Consider the following 23,858-nt stretch of genomic DNA (forward strand, 5'->3'; position numbering starts at 1 on the left):
ATGTTTGAATGGTAGAGCAGACTTGTTGGGCAGAATAGCCTAATTCTGCTCCCATATTTTATGGATATGTCCCAGGTCAAACTACCTTCAGTTGCTTTTTTTAATCACTGACTGATCTTCTGTCATGTAGAATGTTTCCTGATTTGCACTGTGTTCATTTCCTGCTGCAACTCAGCACATGAAGCAAACCAAATCTTCCACGCAACAGGACAACATTCAGGAGTGGGCTGATGAGTAGTGAATAAAGTTTGTGTGCCAAATGTGGCAGCAAAGTTCAAAGTGAATTTATTATCAAAGTACATATTTGACACCATATGCTACCTTGAGAATCATTTTCTTGCCCGCATTCACAGTAGAACAGAAAAATGCAACATAATCAATGAAAAGCTACACACAAACCAAGACTGGCAAACAACCACTGTGCAAAAGACAAACTGGGTAAATAAAAACAAACGAATGAATAAATAATACCGAGAGCATGAATTGTGGAGTCCTTGAAAGTGAAATCGATTCACAGTTGAGGTGAGTGAAGTTAAATCTTCACTGGTTCAGGAGCTTGATGTTAAAGAGTAATAACTGTTCCTGAACCTGTTAGTGTGGGACCCAAAGCTCTGTACCTGCTTCCTAATTGTTACGGTGAGAAGAGTGTCTAGATGGATGCTACTTTCTTGTGGCTGTGCTTCTTAAAGGTGTGCTCAGCGGTGGACAGGGCTCTGCCTGTGATGAATTGGACTGTGTCCACTGCTTTTTGTAAGCTTTTTCCATTCCTGGACATCGATGTTTCTATGTCAGGCCATGATGCAACCAGTCAGGACATTCTCCATTGTGCATTTATAGAAGTCTTAGATGATGTGCCAGATCTGCGCAAGCTTCTAAGAAAGTAGAGGTGCTTGGTGTTGCCTTTGTGGTGGCACTTAGATGCGGGTCCCAGAGCAGATTCTCTGATAAGATAACACCAAAGAATTTAAAGTTACCGATCCTCACCACCTCATAGACCTCTGATTTGTTCCACCTTTAGCTAATAATCTGCTCTTTGGTTTTGCTGACATTGTGTGAGAGATTGTTGTTGTGGTACCACTCACCCAGATTTTTAATCTCTCTCCTGTATGCCAATTTGTCAACATCTTTGATTCAGCCTACAGGTTATAGAGTCATAGACAACTACAGCACAGAAACAAACCTTTCTAATCTGTGCTGAAACATCAACTTTCACCAGGGCTTTAGTCCTCTGTACCCCTTCCATCTATGTACCTGTCCAAATTTCCTTTAAATATTGAAATCGACCCCGCATCCAATACCTGCACTGACTGCTCATTCCACACTCACCACCCTCTGAGTGAAGAAATTCCTACTTCATATTCCCCTTAAACATTTCACCTTTCACCCTTAACCCATGACCTCTAGTTGTAGTCTCACCCAACCTCGCTAGTTGGGATTTCTATGTACTGATTAGGGAAACTTTCCTGAACACACTTGACAAACTCTTTTCCCATCCAGCTCTGTCAGTATGTGGAAAGTTAAAATCACCTACTATCACAATGTTGTGTTCCTTGCAACAGTTCGCAATTTCTGTACAGACTGTTGGATGGTCTATAATATAATCCCATTAATGTGGTCATGTCTTTCCTTATTCCTCAGTTTTGCCCATAAAAGCCTCACTAGCCTCACTGGCCTGATTGAGCACTACAATGAGATTTTCTCTGCCTAGTAATGCCATACCTCCCCTTTTAATCCTTTCCACTAAAACGAAGGTCATGCTGATGTATGCGTCTTCATTGTCCAGAAGTTCCAGACCTGTGTGAAGAGCCAATGGGATGGCATTTGCGCTGTTGTGCAATTATGTTGAATATCCATCCCCAACAAAGAGGAATTAACCAGCTCTGTTGTTCATTGGGATTATCTTCAAGTCCCTTGCCATCAACGTTCTGGTCATCACCATTGTCCTCTAACTTGGTTGGACAAACCACATAAATATGACGGCTAAAAGAGCAGTTGAGACTCTGTAATCTGAAGCAGGTCACTTGCCTCCTGCCATCTATAGAGCCCAAGTCTTTGTTTATATTGAGATTTGTTCAGAGTCTGTGTTGGACCAATGGGCAGAGATCATGCTGCAACTGCTTCAGCTTTCCTGGCGGATGTGTGTTAATAAACTGCAGTCTGAGAAACTGCATTCTGCTTGTTCAGTCTTTCTTTAGTGAAACTACATTCTAGTATATCACTCTTCAGTGTCCTTGTAGTATTATGAGCCTTACAGAGACCAATGTGAATAGCTCATGAGTTCAAGCAGTTGTTTTTCCTGATGCAGTGATGGGTGTTTAACATATTCTCTTTGTGTTTTTGTTTCCCTTGGGGAGGGGGGGAAGAAAGGAAGAACAGTCTATTGACAGGACCTTCTTAAGAAGAAAGTGAGGAAAGTCTCAAGTTTCATCCTGCGTAGATTAGCTTCGAAAAAATTGAGTGGCTGTATTTTAAAAATCATTCCTGAGACTTGAGCTGACATGGTGAATGGCAATATCTCCACAGTGAGCATCAATACTAGTATTGTCTTTGTAGGACTTTAATAAAAGAAATATGAAAATGCTCATTTTTGGTGTATATATTGACTTCACAGTGAATTAGCTGTTTACTTTCTAATGGTAGTTATATAAGTATACATCTTGTTTATAGCAAGTGATTAAGAAAGCAGTAATCTGCTGCAAGATTATCACACTTAGCATGGAGGCCTTGTACCTATGATACTTTTGCTATTGATTATGCTGCTGCCTCTGATCAAAATTATTGTTTATTAATTGTACTTTCTTAATTGACAGAACCACCAGTTAGCTGCAATGGGAAGCTTTAACCCATCTGTAATGGTTTATGTTGCATATTTGGACCCAAGACAAATTGTGCATGCTTTTTTTTCTTTCAATAGTTTAAAAAACCTTTTTTTTCCCCACTCTAGACTTTACTGGACATATTTACAGGGGTAAAACTTTATTTGCCTGCATCGGTGCAAGACTTCAACAGAATCTGCCGGTACTTCATTGCATATGATGGTGATCTGGTTAAAGAGTACGACATAGCTACAGCAACACACCTGATTGGTGAAGTGAAGGAAAATACATGTGCCAAACGTGTCTCAGTGAATTGGATATGGGAGTGTATCAAGAAAAGGCGGCTGGTTCCACCATTCTGAAAAGTTGCATTCAAAACAACTCAAAAGGATAAAGCTCTCAAATTTGAGATCACCTACTTCTCTGAGAGATTTTAGATTTATAATCTGCATCAAGGAAACGAATGATGTTGGACATTGGAATTCTGAGCGTGTGTCAGGTATACAACTTGAGACTTGCATTTGTAAGACAGCCTATGCAGAGAGGTCCTGCAAGTGCATTTCTATCATGTGCTTCTGTTTTTTTTTGATATCCCTATCAATTCCTGCACTGTGGTGCTACACCTGACTCTCTTCAAGGCTATGAAAGTGTGCATACCTGTCCTCAGACCTAATGGAAACCTAACTTGCAGAACAGTTGTGGACAGCCAGTTTCTTGAGTGGTGATTGGCATTTAACCTGGAGTTGTATTGACTTCCTACAAGTAATAAAATTAATGTTTTTGTTCATATATGGTTGAAATCTATAATGTATCAACTTAAAAGTAAATCCCAAAATAATTGCAAATGCTCGAAATCAGAAACAAAAATAGCAAATGCTGGAAAAACTTAGCAGGGGGAAGGAACATCTGTGGGCAACAAAATGTCAGGTCCTTTGATCCTTTGTTGTAGATCCAAAATATTAACTGCTTTTCTTTGTACATTTGCCTGACAAGCTGAGTTTTACCAGCAATTTTTGTTTTTGTTTCAATTTAAACATAATATTTGCAAATACCTTTTTCTCTAACCTGACCTCGTTATTCTTGAGCTTATGCTGCAAAATTTACAGGGGACAAATATTTGTGGTGAAATATAAAGATATATTTCCTCTGATGCACAGTAATGGCAGAATCGGTGTGTCACTGAGGCAATTAAGTTAGTTACATTAAGTTCAGTTGAATTAGCTGTTCTCAGCCAAATAATAAATGGATGTTAACATCCATAAGACCATTATTCTCCACTGGTGCCATTCTCTTATGTGAATGTCCACACAAAAAATGTATTCTTGCTTCCATAATGAGGATGGTTATTTAGACAAAGCTTTGATGCAAATAATTTCTCCAACTCCTTTCTAGTTTTTGGTTTGTTATATGCAATACTTCCTACATCATTATTTACATAAAGTGGTCAGGTGAGGGTTCGGAATGCTGCTGCAGTTTCTACAGTGACGTTACCAGACCCGTCAGAGATCTCCTCAGATCTTTACAAACACTTTGGATGTTTTTAAAACCTAGTCTTTTGGCATTATATTTTCTTCTTGCCTCTTCCCATCTTGCATCTTAGCAAGATGTCAATAAAAATCACGAAAGGGCAATTCATTTCTTCATTGGGGAAATATCCAGGTTGCTCATTTAACTATGATTTTTTTTGTATTTAAAGAGTTTATAAAATAGGAATGATTCATTTGTCGCAATATGAATTATGCGTTCATTAACTTTGACATATTGAAAATGTTTTTTGGATTCCACAGACTTCATTTAATTTTTTTTCCAGCTTTTGTATTGTTTTGTAGATCACATTGTGAAGAATTGATGTTGATACATCAGTAAATGACATAACAAAAAAAAACAAGGTAATGCCATCTGTTAGTAATTTAATAATGTAGCTAGCTGATGGTGGGGGTGGGGGGGGTGGTAAGGTGTCAGTAATGGAAGACCTGAGACAAATTTGCACACTTGTTTGTTTTTGGCCCGTCACAAGCTCAATGTCTTTCTCCTTTAGTGATACAGCTATAGAAGCACAAAAAAAAGGGGGAAAAAAAACAGATTATAAAAAGCACAACAGAAGGCAAAGAAAAAGCGGGCTGAAATCATCCCAAGTTGTCATTCATTGGAGACGCAGAGTGAGGTTTAAAAAGAGCTTCTTTTTGGCAAGCAGCAATCAGCATGAGGTCAATAGAAAGAAAGGAGGTTCAACATTTAATATCGGAAAAACGTACACAATATTCAACCTGAAATTCTTGCTCTTTGAAAACTTTAAAAGAGTGCCCCAAAGAATGAGTGACTGTAAAAGCGTTAGAACCACAAAGTCCTCCCCACCTGACAATTCGACATACTACAGGCTCACTCTCTGTCACCAATAAAGGGACAGAGAGGGGAAACATAAAACAACTCAACTCGCTGATTTGCGATGGTAAAGTCTGGCTCATTGCTTTTTTTACACTGAGGTTTCCAACTCAAGAATTGGCAACAAACTCTCCCACCAACAAGAGAGAATGAGATTCAAAGATTACAGAGCCCCCGACAGCTGATCCGCCATTCCTGACGTTCTGTTTTCTCCCGCAATGCTTTATTTGGCACCAGCATGGAGTTAGTTCGTCCACAGGGTTGCGAAACCTTGGAAACCGGAAAGGCCGCTCATCTTCAAGGCAGTGTCCTGGGATATTGAAAAGCGTCCGGTCTAGAGCCCCTGGGAGCAGTTCCAACCTCCAAAGAACTGAAGTTTGTGTAACTCCAGATCAGGGTTTTCAGCAGAACCCCATTCACCTTGAAAAGGAAGGAAGAGAGACGTTAAAGATTGTAAGTAAACTGTTTCTGCAGATGACCTCAAAGGAGTCGTTGTTCAGTGCCATCATAGCTCTGCCCTGGTGTAGTTCTGGTGTAAGCAGAGCGGCCATTGTTGGAGCGGGGCATTGTTAGAGTGGTCTTGATTTGACTCAACAGGCTTGGAAGTTCTAAGTAAGTAAGAAAGTTTCTAGTAAATTTGTTTTTCCCTGTTACTACATAGCTAGTGTACTGAGAATGGATATGAAGGTCAGTGGTATGTTCCTTGTGTGAGATATCAGGAAATTTGGGAGACTACCAATCTCTCTGAGAACTATGTCTGCGTGAACTTCATTGACCTGCAGCTTCTTAAAGGCCATGCAAAGGAAATAGAACTGCAGCTGGGTGACCTAAGGAAAAATGAGCAGTGTGCAGCAGTTCTGTTGGGCAAAAACTCCTTCTTAATGAAAGCGGTCACAGGAAAATGGCCAGAATGGTTCAAGCTAACAGGAAGGCAACAGTAACTCCAATAATCATGTGTTATATCAGTGGTGTGCAGAAGATCACCTCTGAACACATAATGAACCTTGAAGTGTTCTGGCTGTAGCAGTAGAAGACCACAAACATGCAGAAATGCACTCAGTGACCTCTTTATTAAGTACAGGAGTAGCTTTAATATTTCTCCTAACATTTCGTCCAATAAAAGATCGAACTAAAGCAGTGAAAGTCATCTGCATGATTGGCTACATTGATCTTGCATGTTTATTATTCTAGTTTGCCATGAGTCCAAATGATGTACATTAATGGGAGCATAAATGACACCCCAACTCTACACTACACTGAAGATTGCATTGAGCTACTTGCTGAGTTCCTCAATCTCACCAACTTCCCCTCCAATTTCCACCATGCTGTCAAAATTACCTGGTCTATCTGTGACACCTTTCACCTTTCCTGATCTCCCTTTCTCATTTCTGGAGACAGACTTCTGCAGCTTCCTTAACCATACCTCTTCCCCATTCACTTCTCAGGATGAAGCTTTCCATTCTGGAACATATGAGATATCATTTTTATCTTTCCATCACCATCGATGCTGTCCTCACCTGCATCCCATTCATTTCCTGTACAACTGCCCTCATCCACCCTGCTGCTGCCAGAACAGGGATAAGGTTCCCCTTGTCTTAATCTACCACCTCACGAGCATCAGTATCTAGCAAATCATTCTCTGTAACTGCTGCCATCTCCAACAGGATCCTACCTCTAAGCACATCTTTCCCTCCCATCCCTCTGCGACTCCCTTGTCTACTTGTTCCTCCCCACTGATCTCCCTTATGTCAGATTTCCCTGCGAACAGGACAAGTGCTACACATGCCCCTCCACATCCTCCCTCACCACCATTCAGGGCCCCAAACAGTCCTTTGAGTTGAAGCGACAGTCCACCTGCGAGTCTATCAGGAACATCTACCGTATCTGGTGCTCCCGATGCAACGGCCTCTACATCAGTGAGACTTGACGTAGATTGGGGGAACAGTTCGTCGTGCATCTGACACAAAAGACAGGATCTCCTCATGGCTAACCATTTCAATTCGACTTTCCTTTCCCGTACAGACAGTCGGTCCATGACCCTCTCTACTGTCACAATGAGGCTGCTCTCGGGTTGAAGGTGCAGCATCTCATATTCCATCAGGGGAAGTTTCCAATCTGATGGTGCAAATGTTGATTTTTTTAAAAACTTCTGGTAATTTCTCACTCTCTTTCTTTCTTTTCCCTTTCCCCAGTCTGGGTTTACCTCTCACACCTGCCTATCAGCTCCCTCTAGTACCCCAACTCCTCCCCATTCTTCCATGGTCCACTGTGTTTTCCTAGCAGACCCCTTCAGCACTTCACCAGTTGGCTACACCTATCACTGCCACCCCCCCCCCCCCCCCAAACTTTTTTTATTCACTGGTTTCCCCTATCACCTGCCAATTTTTACTCCCCTCTCCTCCTCCCACCTTATTCTGGCTTCTTTTCCCTTTCCTTTCCAGTTCTGATGAAGGGTCTTGGCCCAAAAGATCCACAGTTAATTCACCTCCAGCAATGCTGTCTGACTTGTTGAGTTCCTCTAGCATTTTGTGAGTTGCTCAAGTTTTCTAGCATCTGCAGAATCCCCTGTGCTTACAGTTATCTTTTAAACCTTCTTAACCAGGTTATCTACTTGTGTTGCTGTCTTCAGGGATTGCTGGACAGGTACACCATGGTTCCATTCTTCCTCACTGCTTCCTAGGATCCTGTTCATTATGTTGACCTTAACCTTATTCAGCCTTTCAATACACACCACCTCCCATGTTAGAACATAGAATAAAGAACAGGACAGCACAGGAGCAGGCCACTCAGCCCAAAATGTTGTGCTGAACCAGCTGATAGGCACATCATAATCAGAATCAGGTTTATTATCACCAGCATATGTTATGAAATTTGTTAACTTAGCAGAAGCAGCTCAATGCAATACATAGAAGGGAAAAATAATAATAAATAAATAGGTAAATCAATTACAGTATAAAGATATTGAATAGATTAAAATCATGCAAAAACAAATATTTTTTTAAAAAGTGAAGTAGTGTCCACAGGTTCAATGCCCATTTAGGAATCAGATGGCAGAGTGGAAGAAGCTGTTACTGAATCGCTGAGTATGTGCCTGGAGTATGTCCTGGATGTCCTTAACATACAGTACCAAATTTCTTCAAACTCCTGATGAAGTATAGTCGCTCTCTTGCTGCCTTAATAACTGCTTCGATATGTTGGGACCAGGTTGGGTACTCAGAGTTCTTGACACCCAGGGACTTGTAACTGCTCACTCTCTCCACTTACGATCCCTCTGAGGACTGGTATGTGTTCCTTCGTCTTACCCTTCCCGAAGTCCACAATCAGTTCTTTTGTCTTACTGAAGTTGTGTGCAAAGTTGTTGCTGCGACACCACTCCGTTAGTTGGCATATCTTGATCCTGTACGCAACTCTCGTCTCCATCTGCGATTCTACTAACAACGATTGTATCATCAGCAAATTTATATATAGTATTTGAGCTATACCTAGCTACACAGTCGTGGGTATAAAGAGAGTAGAGCAGTGGGATAAGCACACACCCTTGAGGTGCACCGGCGTTAATCGTCAGCGAGGAGGAGATTATTATCACCAATCCACACAGATTGTCTTCTGGTTAGGAAGTCGAAGATCCAATTGCAGAGGGAGGTACAGAGGCCCAATTTCTATAACTTCTCAATCGGGATTGTGGGAACGATGGTGCTAAATACTGAGCTGTAGTTGATGAACAGCATCCTGACATAGATGTTTGTGCTGTCCAGGTGGTCTTAGGCCATGTGAATAGCCATTGAGATTGCACTTCCCGTTGACCTATTGTGGCGATAGGCAAATTGCAGTGGGTCCAGGTCTTTGCTGAGGCAAGAGTTCAGTCTAGTCATGAACAACCTCTCAAAGCATTTCATCACTGTAGATGGCGATAGTCATTAAGGCGTTCTTCTTGGGCAATGGTTTGTTTAATTGTTGCCTTTTTTTAAGCAAGTGGGGACTTCCACCACTAGCAGTGAGAAGTTGAAAATGTCCTTGAATACTCCTGCCAGTTGGTTGGCACAAGTTTTCAGAGCCTTACCACATACTCCATTGGGCCCTTCTGCCTTGCGGGGTTTAAAGACAGCCTACCATTAGCCTCTGAGACAGAGATCACAGGATCTCCGGGTGCAGCAGGGATCTTCACAGCTGTAGTTTTATTCTCCCTTTCAAAGTAGGCATAGAAGGTGTTGATGTAGTCAAGCATCACTGCCATTCATGCTATAGGGTTCTCCTACTGAAATCCATGTAGACTCCTGCTTTCTATCACCAGAAAGTTTTGGATCCAGTTTACCAGCTTGCCCTGGATCTCATAGGCTCTTTAGTTTGAACTAGGCTCTGATGTGGGACCCTGTCAGAGCCTTACTGAAATCCATGTAGACGAATTCACCACATTAACCTCACTGAAGCATGTAGATGCTTCTTCAAAACATTCAATCAGTTTAGTCTTCTTAGCAAAAACCTCTTGCTGTTCATGATCAAGCCCAGCCTCTCTATGTGCAGGTTAATTCTACCTTTCAGATTTCATGCAGTGATTATCCTATCCTCTGTGTTAGACTCATCAGCCTATTTTATCCCAGTTGCCCTTCTCAAATAAGTGTACCATATTTACTCTTACCCTGTCATCTGGCATCTCACCTATGACCAGAGAAGATCAGAATATCTCTTGAATCCCACAAGGTTCTCTTTCTTCTCTCCATAGCAACCTGGGATACAACTCATTGGGCTTTGGGGATATATCCACTTTTATGACATCTAATGGTGCCTGCTTTTTAACAGCAGTTAATTTAATCTGCCCCCCTTATCCAACAAAAATGTTCTCCCTACTGAACACGGATGAGGAATATATTTAACACCTCACCTACATTCTCTGACTCCACACGTAGGTTTGTTTTCTGTGGGCCCAATTCTTTTGCACCTAATATAAAATGCTTTACTATTTTCCTTAATTTTGCTGCCAATCCTGTTGAATGCCTCCACTTTGCTCTCCTAATTACTTTTTATGTACACCCTTCACATTCTACGCACCTGTTGGATGTCTCCTGTTTGCACTTCTTTATAAACGACCCTTTTAATTCCTTATCTAACCTTTGACATTTTTTCTTGATTCTCCATGTTCCTTGACATTCAGTGTTCCTTTGTTGTCTTTGCCTTTCACCATTGTCCTGAATTCTCAGTTACATTGGCGAATGACTCCCACATGTCATTTATAGATTTACCTGCTATCAGTTTGCTTTCCTTGCGTCGTGTCATATATTGTCATAAGATTAAGTCTAGTGTAACTTGGCAGGGCTATCTACACACTGACTCAAAAAGCTTGCCATTTAACAACTTTGCCTCCTCTGAACTTTCAGACTAAGGTGATCCCAGTTGATAGTACAGAAACCATTTCAAGCTGTTTGTACTTTTAATTCTCCTTGTGGAAAGTTTCTTGAAAGTTGGACCATGATGGGCTGTATAACGGACTTGTGTTGAAACAATCAGCCTATTGATATTTCCATCAGCTGAGACTGACTTGAGATGGGAAATCAGTGGTCACACTGGAGAACAGGGACAAATTGAATGTTGCTGTTTTGGAATCTCTCCATTCTTTCTCTCTTGATCTCTCCCTATGTCAATCTCCTGCATTTTTTATCTTCAGTCCACTTGCCTGAATGTTTCTCCTTACTGGAACTTGAATGGATTTATAAGCACTATCTTCATTTTGAGGCCTATATATGCAGTTTGGTAGGTTGTAGCTGATCTATTTATTCACTTGTGTTCTCTCCCCCCCTTCTCTCCCCTTCTCCCCCCTTCTCCCCCCTTCTCTCCCCTTCTCCCCCTCTTCTCTCCCCCTTCTTCCCCCCCTTCTCTCCCCCCCTTCTCTCCCCCCCTTCTCTCCCCCCCTTCTCTCCCCCCCTTCTCTCCCCCCTTCTCTCTCCCCCCTTCTCTCTCCCCCCCTTCTCTCTCCCCCTTCTCTCTCCCCCCTTCTCTCTCCCCCCTTCTCTCTCCCCCCTTCTCTCTCCCCCCTTCTCTCTCCCCCCCTTCTCTCTCCCCCCCTTCTCTCTCCCCCCCTTCTCTCTCCCCCCCTTCTCTCTCCCCCCCTTCTCTCTCCCCCCTTCTCTCTCCCCCCTTCTCTCTCCCCCCCTTCTCTCTCCCCCCCTTCTCTCTCCCCCCTTCTCTCTCCCCCCTTCTCTCTCCCCCCTTCTCTCTCCCCCCTTCTCTCTCCCCCCTTCTCTCTCCCCCCTTCTCTCTCCCCCCCTTCTCTCTCCCCCCCCTTCCCTCTTCCCCCCCCCCCTCAACAATGCATCTTAATTCATTCTATCATCCTTTTCATTAACCACACTTTCAGGTCTGATGGTTTTTTAATTCATGAATGGTCAGGAACTTCGTCAATCCAATGTTTTTGAATTGAATTGTCTTTATTACATCCTTCACATACATGGGGAGTAAAAATCTTTACGTTACATCTCCATCTAAATGTGCAATCATAGTAATTTATAATAAATAGAACAGTCAATGTAATACATTGTACACTCAAATCAGCATGAGTTCATCAGTCTGATGGCCTGGTGGAAGAAGCTGTCCTGGAGCCTGTTGGTCCTGGCTTTTATGCTGCGGTACTGCTTCCCGGATGGTAGCAGCTGGGATAGATTATGGTTGGGATGGCTTGGGTCTCCAATGATCCTTTGGGCCCTTTTTACACACTGGTCTTTGTAAATGTCCTGAATCATGGGAAGTTCACAACTACAGATGCGCTGGGCTGTCCACACCACTCTGCAGAGTCCTGTGATTAAGGGAGATACAGTTCCCATACCAGGCAGTGATGCAGCCAGTCAGGATGCTCTCAATTGTGCCTCTGTAGAAAGTTCTTAGGATTTGGGGGCCCATACCAAACTTCCTCAACTATCTGAGGTGAAAGAGGCACTGTTGTCATGATCTCTCACTTTTGAACTTGGCTGAAAACACCTGCCTATTGGTACCACAGCAAGCATTTACACACAGGAAATTTAAAAAAAAAGAATGGCCAGTTAATCTGTTTTGGAGTTTGTTAAAGAATAATACTAGACTAGTCCCATGCAGTGGTGATGGTGGCCTGAACTGCTGGAACAGCATATTTAGACTAAGTTTGACATTTGTCTTGAAGTGCAAAGGTGAAATAAAGCTCTGATATTACTGCGAAGATTGCATTCATTTGAGACAAATTTAGACTTGTGCAGTATAGAAACATACAAAAGCCACAGCATAATACAGGCCCTTTGGCCCACAAAGCTGTGCAAACATGTCCCTACCTTAGAAGTTATTAGGCTTGCCCATAGCCCTCTATTTTACTGAGCTCCATGTACCTGGCCCGGAGTCTCTTAAAAGTCCCTATTGTATCTGCCTCCACCACTGTTGCCAGCTGCTCATTACATGGACTTACCACTCTGTGTTTTAAAAAAAACAACCACCAACAACTTACTTCTGACATCTCCTCTGTACCTATTTCCAAGCACCTTAAAACTGCTCTCTTGTGCTAGCCATTTCAGCCCTGGGAAAAAGCCTCTGACTATCCACAAGATCAATGCCTCTCATCATCTTGTACACCTCTATCAGGTCACCCTCCATTCTCCATCACTCCAAGGAAAAAAAGGCCGAGTTCACTCAACCTATTCTCATAAGGCACGTTCCCCAATCCAGGCAACATCCTTGTAAATCTCCGCTGCACCCTTTCTATGGTTTCCACATCCTTTGTATAGTTATGTGGCCAGAACTGAGTGTAGTCTTCCAACTGGGGTCTGACCAGGGTCCTATATAGCTACAACATTACCTCTCATCTCCTAAACTCAACCCCATGATTGATGAAGGCCAATGCACTGTATGCTTTCTTAACCACAGAGTCAACCTGTGCAGCAGCTTTGAGTGTCCTTCGGACACTCTGATCCTCCACACTGCCATCTTACCATTAATACTATATTCTGCAATCATATTAGACCTACCAAAATGAACCACTTCACGTTTATCTGGGCTGAACTCCATCTGCCACTTCTCAGCCTAGTTTTGCATCCTATCAATGTCCCACTGTAACCTCTGACAGCCCTCCACACTGTCTACAACACTTCCAACCTTTGTGTCATTAGCAAATTTACTAACCCTTACCTCCTCTTCTTCATTCAGGTTATTTATAAAAATCACGAAGAGTAAGGTTCCCAGAACAGATCCCTGAGGCACACCACTGGTGACTGACATCCATGCAGAATATGACCCGTCTACAGCCACTCTTTGCCTTCTGTGGGCAAACCAGTTCTGGATCCACAAAGCAATCTCTCCTTGGATCCCATGCCTCCTTAGTTTCTCAATAAGCCTCACATGGGGTACCTTGGTAAATGCCTTGCTGAAATCCATATACACTACATCTATTGCTCTACCTTCATCAATGTGTTTAGTCACATCCTCAAAAATTTCAGGCTCATAAGACACAACCTGCGTTTGACAAAGCAATGCTGACTATTCCTAATCATATTATGCCTCTCCAAATGTTAATAAATCCTGCCTCTCAGGATCTTCTCCATCAACTTACCAACCACTGCAGTAAGACTCACTAGTCTATAATTTCCTGGGCTATCTCTACTCCCTTTCTTGAATAATAGAACAACATCTGCAACCCTCCAGTCCTCTGGAACCTCTGCCATCCCCATTGATGATGCAAAGATCATTGCCAGAGACTCAACAATCTCTCCCCTTGCCTCCCACACTAGCCTGGCGTGCATCTTGTCTGGTCCTGGTGATTTATCCAACTTGATACTTTCCAAAAATTCCAGCACACCCTCTTTCTTAATACCTACATACTCAGGTTTTTCAGTCCACTGTAAGTCGTCCCTATAATCGCCAAGATCCTTTTCCATAGTGAATACTGAAGCAAAGTATTCATTAAGTACCTCTGCTATCTCCTCCGGTTCCATACACAATTTTTCACTGTTACACTTGATTGGCCCTATTCTCTCACGTCTTGTCCTCTTGCTCTTCACATACTGGTAGAATGCCTTGGGGTTTTCTTTAATCCTGTCCGCCAAGGCCTTCTCATTAGCCCCTTCTGGTTCTCCGAATTTCTTTCTTAAGCTCCTTCCTGCTAGCCTTATAATCTTCTAGATTTCTATCATTACCTAGATTTTTTGAAACTTTCATAATCTCTTGAGTATAAGATTTGGAATGTAATGGTGAGGTTGTATAAGACATTGGTGAGACCGAATTTGAAGTATTGTGTGCAGTTTTTCCTAATCACAGGAAGGATATTAATAAGGTTGAAAGAGTGCAGAGACGGTTTACAAGGATGTTGCTGGGACTTGAGAAACTGAGTTACAGAGAAAGGTTGAATAGGTTAGGACTTTATTCCCTGGAGCGTAGAAGAATGAGAGGTGATTTGATTGAAGTGTATAAAATTATGATGGGTATAGATAGAGTGAATGCAAGCAGGCTTTTTCCACTGAGGCCAGGGGAGAAAAAACCCAGAGGTCATGGGTTAAGGGTGATGGGGGAAAAGTTTAAAGGGAACATTAGGGGGAGCTTCTTCACGCAGAGAGTGTTGGGAGTGTGGAATGAGCTGCCAGATGAAGTGGTGAATGCGGGCTCACTTTTGACATTTAAGAAAAACTTGGACAGCAATATGGATGAGAGGGGTTTGGAGGGATATGGGCCGGGTGCAGGTCAGTGGGACTGGGAGAAAAATGGTTCGGCACAGCCAAGAAGGGCCAAAAGGCCTGTTTCTGTGCTGTAACATTCTATGGTTCTAACTCTTTTCTTCTTGGTTAGATTTACAACAGCCTTTGTACACCAGGGTTCCTGTACACTATCATTCTTTCCCTGTCTCATTGGAATGTACCTATGTAGAACTTCATGCAAATATCCCCTGAAGCTTTGGCATAATTCTTCCGTACATTTTCCTGAGAACATCTGTTCCCAATTTATGCTTCCAAGTTCCTGCCTGATAGCCTCATAATTCCCCTTACTCTAATTAAACACTTTCCTAACATGTCTGTCCCCATTCCTCTCCAATGCTATGGCAAAGGAGATAAAATTATGATTATTATCTCCAAAATGCTCTCCCACTGAGAGATCTGACACCCGACCAGGTTCATGTCCCAATACCAGATCAAGTGCAGCCTCTCCTCTTGTAGGCTTATCCATATATATTGTTTCAAAAAATCTTCTAACACATGTAACAAACTCCATACCATCTAAACCCCTTGCTCTAGGGAGTTGCCAATTGATATTTGGGAAATTAAAATCTCCCACCACGACAACCTTTCCAGAATCTGTCTCCCTATCTGCTTCTGGATGTCCCTGTTACTGTTGGGTGGTCTATGTAAAAATAAACATCCAGTAGAGTTATTGACCCTTTCCTCTTCCTAAGTTCCACCCACAGAGACTCCGTAGACAATCCCTCCAAGTCTTCCTCCTTTACTGCAGCTGTGACACTATCTCTGATCAACAGTACCATGCCCCCACCTCCTTTGCCTCTCTCCCTGTCCTTTCTGAAACATCTAAAGCCTGGCACTTGAAGTAACCAATCCTGTCCCTGAGCCATCCACGTCTCTGTAATGGCCACAACATCATAGCTCCAAGTACTAATCCATGCTCTAAGCTCATCTGCTTTGATCACAACACTCCTTGCATTAAAATAGACACATCTCAAACCATCAGTCTGAGCACGTCCCTTCTCGATCACCTGCCTATCCTCCTTCTCACACTGTCTCCAAGCTTTCTCTAGTTGTGAGCCAACCACCTCTTCCTCTGTCTCTTCAGTTCGGTTCCCGCCCCCCAGCAATCCTAGTTTAAACTCTCCCCAGTAGCCCTAGAAAACCTCCCTGCCAGGATATTGGTCCCCTGGGATTCAAGTGCAACCCAGGTTACTCCTGCCCCAAAAGAGTGTAACAGGTCACTCCTGCCCCAAAAGAGGTCCGAAAGATCCAGAAATCTGAATCCCTGTCCCCTGCTCCAATCCCTTAGCCACGCATTTATCCTCCACCTCACTCTATTCTTATACTCACTGTCACGTGCACAGGCAGTAATCCAAAGATGACTACCTTTGTAGTCCTGGTTCTCAATTTCCTTCTTAACTCCCTGTTGTTTACTTTCAGGACCTCCTCCCTTTTCCTGCCTATGTTGGTGGTACCAATATGTACCACAACCTCTGTCTGTTCTCCTTCCCCCTTCAGGATATCGTGGACACGATCAGAAACATCCCGGACCCTGGCGCCTGGGAGGCAAATACCATCCATGCTTCTTTCCAGTGTCCACAGAATCACCTGCCTGACCCCTAACTATGGAGTCCCCTATCACTGCTGCCATCCTCTTCCTTTCCCTATTCTTCCGAGCCACAGGGCCAGACTCTGTGCCAGAGGTACAGCCACTGTTGCTTCCCCCAAGTATGTTCTACAGTTCATGGCCACTTTATTAGTTTTCCTGTACACCTGCTCATTAATGCAAATAACTAATCAGCCAATTATGAGCAGCAATGCAATGCATAAAAGCATGGTCAAGAGGTTCAGTTGTTCAGACGAAACATCAGAATGGGGGATATTTGATCTAAGTGACTTTGACTGTGGAATGATTGTTGGTGCCAGATGGGGTGATTTGCAGATCTCAGAAACTGCTGGTCTCCTGGGGTTTTCACATACAAAAGCCTCGGGAGTTTACAGAAAATGGTGTGAGAAATAGAAGACTTCCAGTGAGCAGTAGTTCTGTGGGCAGAAACACCTCAAGGGAATGGCCAAACTGGTTCAAACTGACAGGAAGACAACAGTCACTCAGATGATGATGCGTTCCAGCAGTGGTGCACAGAAGGGCATCTCTGAATGCAGAACACGTCGAATCTTGAAGTGAATGGGCAGCTGCAGTCCATGATTATATACACAGTGGCCACTTTATTAGGTACAGGAGGTACATGATAAAACGAGTGGCTACTGAGGATAAATCATTGGCTCTTTACATCAATGGTCACACTGTTGACTCGCTGGTTGATTGGGTGTTGCTGACTACTCCAGGCAGCTTTTTACAAAACCCCATGCCCTTAATGGTGTTAATGAACATTGTCCGATATTTGGTGCTGGCGTAGAAGTACACAATAGGATCCAGGATAGTATTAGAATAAATGGCAAGAAGACAGTAGTAGTAAGCTACTCCAAGTTGTTGGAAAAGTGTGCAGTTCTTCATACCCACAGTGGAAATAACTAAACGTGCTACATTTATAGGAAGAAAGCATATTACAAAGATGCACAATATTACTATCATCATCCGGACAGCATATTGGGATTTTTGTGAACGTGCAGCTAATGTTAAATTGGCCAGTTTCCTTTGAACAAGTAAAGTTGACACCAGCAAGGTAACAAATGGAGTTACAAAAGACAGAATAAATAACTTAACTGTAGAAGATTGTAATACTTTCTTGATATCTGGATGATTTAAGCTCATACAATGTATTCTTCCATTCATTTTAAAGACCCTGGTCCGAGAAAAAGCCGGGAATGTAACAAAGCCAGTTAACAACCAGATCAAGATAGAAAGGGCAATGGTACATTTCTTTGTAAGCCTGTTCTTGGACTGAATGGGCTTGAGGACCATGTAACATCGATAAATACTGATGCACGTCAGGAAGAAGACACTTGTCATCAAGATGAAATAGATGAAGAAGGTTTGGAGTTTGCACACAAATTCTCCAAATATCCAGTGGTTATTGTTGCTGTGATAAGTGATTACAAGCGGATAGGTGAATGAGAAAAGCAGGTCACCCAGACATAGATTTAACAACAAAATATCAATTGGGGCCTTTTTCTTCACTTGTGAACAGAATATCCATAGTGTTAGACTGTTAAAGCTTACAGCTAAAATGAAGAAGATTGTAAGTGCTGGAGGCATCATTCTTGTGAGGGATTGTTCATCGAAGAAGCACGATCCATTAGTTCTGACTGTAGGTGATGAATTGCTTGTTTTTTCCATGGAAGCCATCTACAAGTTATAAGAACATGAACAAATAAAAAAGGATTTAAATTGATCATCTAGCTTTGCATCATGTTTGGTGATCTGCAAAAGCTAGAGTGATACAACATAGAAACAGGCCCTTCAGCCCAAATGGCCCATGCTGACTATGATGCCCACCTGAGCTGATGCTACTTACCTGAATTTGGCCCATATCCTGCTAAGCCAGGAGTTCCCAACCTGGTGTCCATGGACCCCTCGGTTAATGCTAGGGTGTCCATGGCATAAAAAATGTTGGGAATCCTATTCTAAGCCTTTCCTGTCCGTGTACACATATAAATGTATTTTAAGTGTTGTTAATATTATATGCCTCAGCCACTTCCAGTCAACTCATTCCATATTATAAGTTACCCCCGGGTGCAAAAGTTGCCCCTCGAGTTTCTGTTAGATCATTCCCCTCTCACACTAAACCTTTGCCAACTAGTTCATGACTCCTCAAACTGTAGACAGAACTGTACATTCACCCTATCTGTGCCCTCACTGTATTGCAAAACATCAAATAATGACTGCAGACATGTTTTATCTTAATGTCATGCATTGATCTGTTATGCATAATACACACAGCCTTCAGTGGAGATTTAACTTTACTCTTCATAAAAATTGAGCCTTCTATTCCTTAAATCCCTGAGTTGTTGAATCCCAAGTATTCATGTGAATTTAAAATTATATGATAAGCCCCAGGGTTCTCCACTCAACATCTCCTGTAAATTGTGTCCTCCTTTATTTCTGTACTGCCATCTCATTCTCCAACTGCCACCCTTCACACACCAGTTTCCTATCTAATTTCCCCTGAATTTCCACCTCCGAGTTTAATTTTGTTCAGATTGTTCCCAAATTTTGTTTCCTTTTGGAAAATGGAGGCCATCACCTTGAAGGTTCCCACAGAGCAGTGTATAGGTCTTTGCCACCACTTCTGGCCGCGCATTCCATATACCCACCACTCACTGTTTGAAGATGCCCTACCTCTGACACTCCCCTTTACTTTCTTCCACTTATCTTAAAATTGTCCCTCTTCTATTTGCCATTTCCACCCTGAGAAATAGGTGCTTCAGCCCTGACCTCAAATTTACCTGGTCCATTTTTGACACCTCCCTCCCCCTCCCCCTGATGTCTATTACAAACCCATGGACTCTCACAGCTACCTGGACTATACCTCCTCCCACCCAGTTACTTGTAAAAATACCACCTCCCTTCTCTCAATTCCTCCATCTCTGCTGTATCTGCTCTCAGGCTGAGGCTTTTCTTTCTGAACGAAGAAGATGTCCTCCTTCAGAGAAAGGGGCTCCCCTTACTTCATCAACAATACTGCCCTCAACTGCATCTCTTCCATTTCACATATGCCTGCTCTCACCCCATCCTCCCACCACCCTACCAGGGATAGGGTTCCTCTTGTCCTCACCTACCACCCCACCAGCCTTAATGTCGAGCACATAATTCTCAGCAACGTCTACCATCTCCAACAGGATCTCAGCACCAAGCACATCTTACCCTCACCCCCACTTTCTGCAGGGATTGCTCCCTACGTGACTCTCTTGTCCATTCATCCCTACCCACTGATCTCCCTCCTGGCATTTATCCTTGCAAGTGGAATGAGTGCTACACCTGCCCCTACACCTCCTCCATCACCACTATTCAGAGCCAAAAACAGTCCTTCCAGGTGAGGTGACACTTAACCTGTGAGTCTGTTGGGGTCATCTACTGAATCCGGTGCTTCCAGTGTGGCCTCCTGTATATTGGTGAGACCTGACGTAGATTGGAGAGCACGTTGCCAAGCACAGACAGACAGACATACTTTATTGATCCCGAGGGAAATTGGTTTTTGTTACAGTTGCACTAACCAAGAACAGAGTAGAAATATAGCAAAATAAAACCAGAAATAATTAAATAATAATAAGTAAATTATGCCAAGTGGAAATAAGTCCAGGACCAGCCTATTGGCACAGGGTGTCTGACACTCCGAGGGAGGAGTTGTAAAGTTTGATGGCCACAGGCAGGAATGACTTCCTATGACGCTCAGTGTTGCATCTTGGTGGAATAAGTCTCTGGCTGAATGTACTCCTGTGCCTAACCAGTACATTATGGAGTGGATGGGAGACATTGTCCAAGATGGCATGCAACTTAGACAGCATCCTCTTTTCAGACACCACCGTCAGAGACACCACCTATGCTCTGTTCACCAGAAGAAGTGGGATCTCCCAGTAGCCACCCATTTTAATTCCACTTACCATTTCCATTCCAATATGTCCATCCATGGCCTTCTCCATTGCTGTGATAAGGCCACACTTGGGTTGGAGGAACAACACCTTGTATTCCGTCTGAGTAGCCTCCAATCTGTTGGCATGAATATTGATTTCTTGTACTTCCAATAATGTCTCCCCCCTCCTCCACTTCACCATTCCTCATCCCTTTTTCCCTCTCTCACCTTCTCACCTTATCTCCTTGTCCACCCATCGCCTCCTTCTAGTACTCCTCCCCCCCCCCTTTTCTTTCTTCCATGGTCTTCTGTCCTCTTCGATTAGACATAGCCCCTTCTCCAGCCATGTATCTCTTTCACCAATCAACATCCCAGCTCTTTACTTCATTCCCACATCCCACAGCTTCAGGTTTCATCTTGTGTTTCTCTCTCTCCTCCCCCACCTTTTAAATCTACTCCGCAGCTTCTTTTCTCCAGTCCTGCCAAAGGGTCTCGGCCTGAAACATTGACTGTACTCATTGACTGGCCTGCTGAGTTCCTCCAGCATTTTGTGTGTGTTGTTTGAATTTCCAGCACCTGCAGATTTTCTCTTGTTTGTAAGAGGTGCTGGATGTCCACTCTGTCTATGCCTTTATTAATCTTGAACGCCTTTATCAAGTCTCCTCTCGTCCTTCTTTGCTCCAAAGAGAGAAGCCCAAGCTCACTCTAGCTTTCTTCATAAGACATGTTGACTAATCCAGGTGGCATCCTGCCCAATTTCCACAGCATTATGATGAGGCAACCAACAGTCTGTGTGGTCTAACTAGAGTTTCATCGAGTTGTATCATCACATCAAGGCTCTTGAACTCAATGCATCAACTAATGAAGGTCGACATACCCCTTCTTAAAAACCTTGCCACCTTGCACAACGACCTTGAAGGATCTATAGACATGGATCCCAGGAGCCTCCTGTTTCTTCTACCATTAACCCTGTACTCTGCCTTCAAGTTTGACCTTGCTAAGTGAATCACATTACACTTCTCCAGATTGAACTCCATTTGCCTAGCCCAGCTGTGCATCCTATCAATGTCAGTTTTAAGCTATTTCAACCTTCCTACACTATCCACACCATCACCAACCGTTATGTCATCTGCAGTGCATCCTCTCACTTCATCCAAGAAATTTATTTAAACAATCTCAATGAGCAGGTATCCAAGTTCAGATCCCCATGGAACACCACTTGTCACCAACCCCCAGGCAGAATATCTTCCATCTACTGCCACCCTCTGGCTTGTGTGGCAAGTCAATTCTCAATCCACGTAGCCAGCTTCTCAATATTATGATTCCCCAACTTGTTATCAAATTCCCATAGATCTACTCCTTACCTTTCTTCCTCTTTGGCACCAACTCGTTAAATTTCTTTCTCCTTGTGGATTTCTTTTAAATGAAAAATCGGAGGTCCAGTGGTGTAGTTGGTGGTCCTCAGTGTTCCTGCATAGGCAGTGAGCTGCCAAAGGAAATGGCTGTTGCAGGTACAGTATGTTAACATCATTTTAATGGCACTTGGGCAGGTACATGGATCAGAAAGGTTTAGAGGGATACATGCCAAACACAATCAAATGGGAATCTAGGCCAGTTGGGATGAAGCACATGTTTGCATTCTGTATGATAAAAACAACCTGATCAGCTGGACACCCATCCCAACCCCAACCCACACACATTCGCCAGAGTAGCTGAAAATGGAGGATGAGCGTTAGGGTGTCACTGAGAATCCACGGAAAGATGATGTCAAAATATGGGAATTGCAGTCCCAAAGCAAGCATTTTATTTCCAGCACTGTTATACCAGATCACCAAGGAAAACATCCAAGGATGTACTCAACACTCCTACTGACTCAATGGGAATTTCTGACCTGTGACCACTCATAGAGGAGTAGAATGATTAGAATGGTTGGGAACTTCAAGGCCATTCCTCAGATGCACACAGATGTCCAGCATGATTACGGGCGTTATGCATCCACCTCTCGAGTTACATTACCTCCCTCTTCCCCACCATCTCAACAAACACACTCCTCCCTCACTTGCAGTCCCACATTCCAGGAACTGCTAATGGAGAAATAATGTTCCTCTGTCAGTTTTTAATATGTTCTACAAATATTTGTTAGGTGATTAGAATCCAAGCAACCGAGTTAATTACTTACCAGTCTGAGCTTGATGTTCCAGTAGCAGTGTTCAGCAAGATGTTTCTTGCAGATTGTTTCGTAATTCTAACTAACCCATCCGGATGATGAAATTTGGCAGGTCCATAAATGGGTAGAAAATTCAGCATGTTGTGTGCTAAAGTCACCAACAACAAAAAAAGTTCAGGAAATGAATTTGTTGTTAAGGCAATGAAAGAAGAAGATCAAGATAATTTCTTTGAAAGTTTTCATTTGTTTGACAAATGTGCATTTCCAGTAAGTTCAGAATTAATTTTAGACTTTCAGATTTTAGTTATTTTGAAGTCCCCCATGAGAAGCTAATCCAGAAGCTTAAGAAGCATGGGGTCCTCGGTGAACTGGCAATCTGGATTCAGAACTGGCTTGCGTATAGAAGACACAGGGTTGTGGTAGAAGGGACTTATTCGAGCTGGAGATCTGTAATTCATGGTGTTCCACAGGGATCTGTGCTGGGACCTCTGCTGTTTGTGAAGTATATAAATGACCTGGATGAAAATGTAGATGGGTGGGTTAGTAAGTTTGTGTATGATACCACGTTTGGTGGAGGTGTGGATAATGTTGAAGATTGACAAAGAATACAGGGATCTGTGCTGGGGCCACAAGAAGTATAGGCTAAGTCAATGCAGAGGAGTTTGGTTTTCATGTTATCACAAAAGCAAGAAGCTTAAATTCTCAGCTGAGTTAGTAACGGCCTTTGGCATAGGGAAGTTGCTTTAATCCACTTATCACTTCTGTGGTTGGCCTTTTTGACTTCAGTGACTCCAGTCCCAACAGCGCAGAGTCCTGATGAGCCCAGGAAACAATCTATTATGCTTCATCACTGGGAATGAGCCACATTGCCTGCCAGGATTACACGCAACAAGAGAATGATACTCAGATGGTGTTTAGGAAGTTTCACGCAGGAATCATGCTGGAAAAGTTTAGGTATCTGATACAAAAGGGAAAGGGCAGCACTGCTGGACTATTGGTTCATGAGCATAGATTCCAACATTTTATGAATCACTGAAGTCAGGCTAACTGGCCTATAATTTCCTATCTTTTGACTCCCTCCCTTCTTAAAGAGTAGAATAACATTTGCAGTTTTCAAGTCCTCTGGAACCATTCCAGAATCGAATGATTCTTGGAAGATCATTACTAATGTTTCACAATCACTTCAGCTATCTCTTGCAGAACCCTTGGCTGTAGCCCAACTGGTCATGTGACTTATCTACCTTCGGTCCTTTCAACTTTTCAAGCACCTTCTCCTTAGTAATAGCAA

At 43.0% G+C, this 23,858-nt stretch overlaps 2 protein-coding genes across 5 annotated transcripts in view; one reads left to right on the forward strand and one right to left on the reverse strand.

The window, feature by feature from the left end:
* The window catches only part of lig3 (ligase III, DNA, ATP-dependent), a 67,274-nt gene extending 63,669 nt beyond the window's left edge, over positions 1-3,605 (forward strand). For all 3 annotated transcript variants that reach the window (XM_073053688.1, XM_073053686.1, XM_073053685.1), the window contains exon 21: positions 2,945-3,605. In XM_073053688.1, coding sequence (XP_072909789.1) covers positions 2,945-3,178 — 234 coding nt within the window. In that variant the 3' untranslated portion in view covers positions 3,179-3,605. The remainder of the gene's footprint in view (positions 1-2,944) is intronic.
* Positions 3,606-11,711: 8,106 nt separating this feature from the next.
* On the reverse strand, positions 11,712-22,629 carry LOC140731826 (hydroxycarboxylic acid receptor 3-like). 2 transcript variants are annotated; one of them, XM_073053690.1, is made up of 4 exons: positions 22,583-22,629; positions 21,768-21,905; positions 20,435-20,540; positions 11,712-18,179 (listed from the first exon to the last, which is right to left on the reverse strand). In XM_073053690.1, the coding sequence occupies exons 3-4, from the start codon at positions 20,471-20,473 to the stop codon at positions 17,172-17,174; spliced, it is 1,047 nt and encodes a 348-aa protein (XP_072909791.1). In that variant the 5' UTR covers positions 20,474-20,540; positions 21,768-21,905; positions 22,583-22,629; the 3' UTR covers positions 11,712-17,171. The 2 variants fall into 2 exon arrangements, with proteins under 2 accessions (XP_072909791.1, XP_072909790.1); XM_073053689.1 differs by lacking the exons at positions 21,768-21,905; positions 22,583-22,629 and having other exon boundaries at positions 20,435-20,667.
* Between the last annotated feature and the right edge of the window lie 1,229 nt (positions 22,630-23,858).

Source organism: Hemitrygon akajei, chromosome 8 (genome assembly GCF_048418815.1).
Source record: "Hemitrygon akajei chromosome 8, sHemAka1.3, whole genome shotgun sequence".
In the NCBI taxonomy this organism is placed as follows: domain Eukaryota; kingdom Metazoa; phylum Chordata; class Chondrichthyes; order Myliobatiformes; family Dasyatidae; genus Hemitrygon; species Hemitrygon akajei.

Excerpts from the sequence above, each read along its gene's own strand:
- LOC140731826 (XM_073053689.1), bottom strand. The coding sequence starts at position 20,605 with ATGGTGAAGTGGAGGAGGGGGGAGACATTATTGGAAGTACAAGAAATC. Across the intron at positions 18,180-20,434 it reads GACATATTGGAATGGAAATG|ATGGCTTCCATGGAAAAAAC; the intron begins GTAAGTGGAATT and ends TATAACTTGTAG.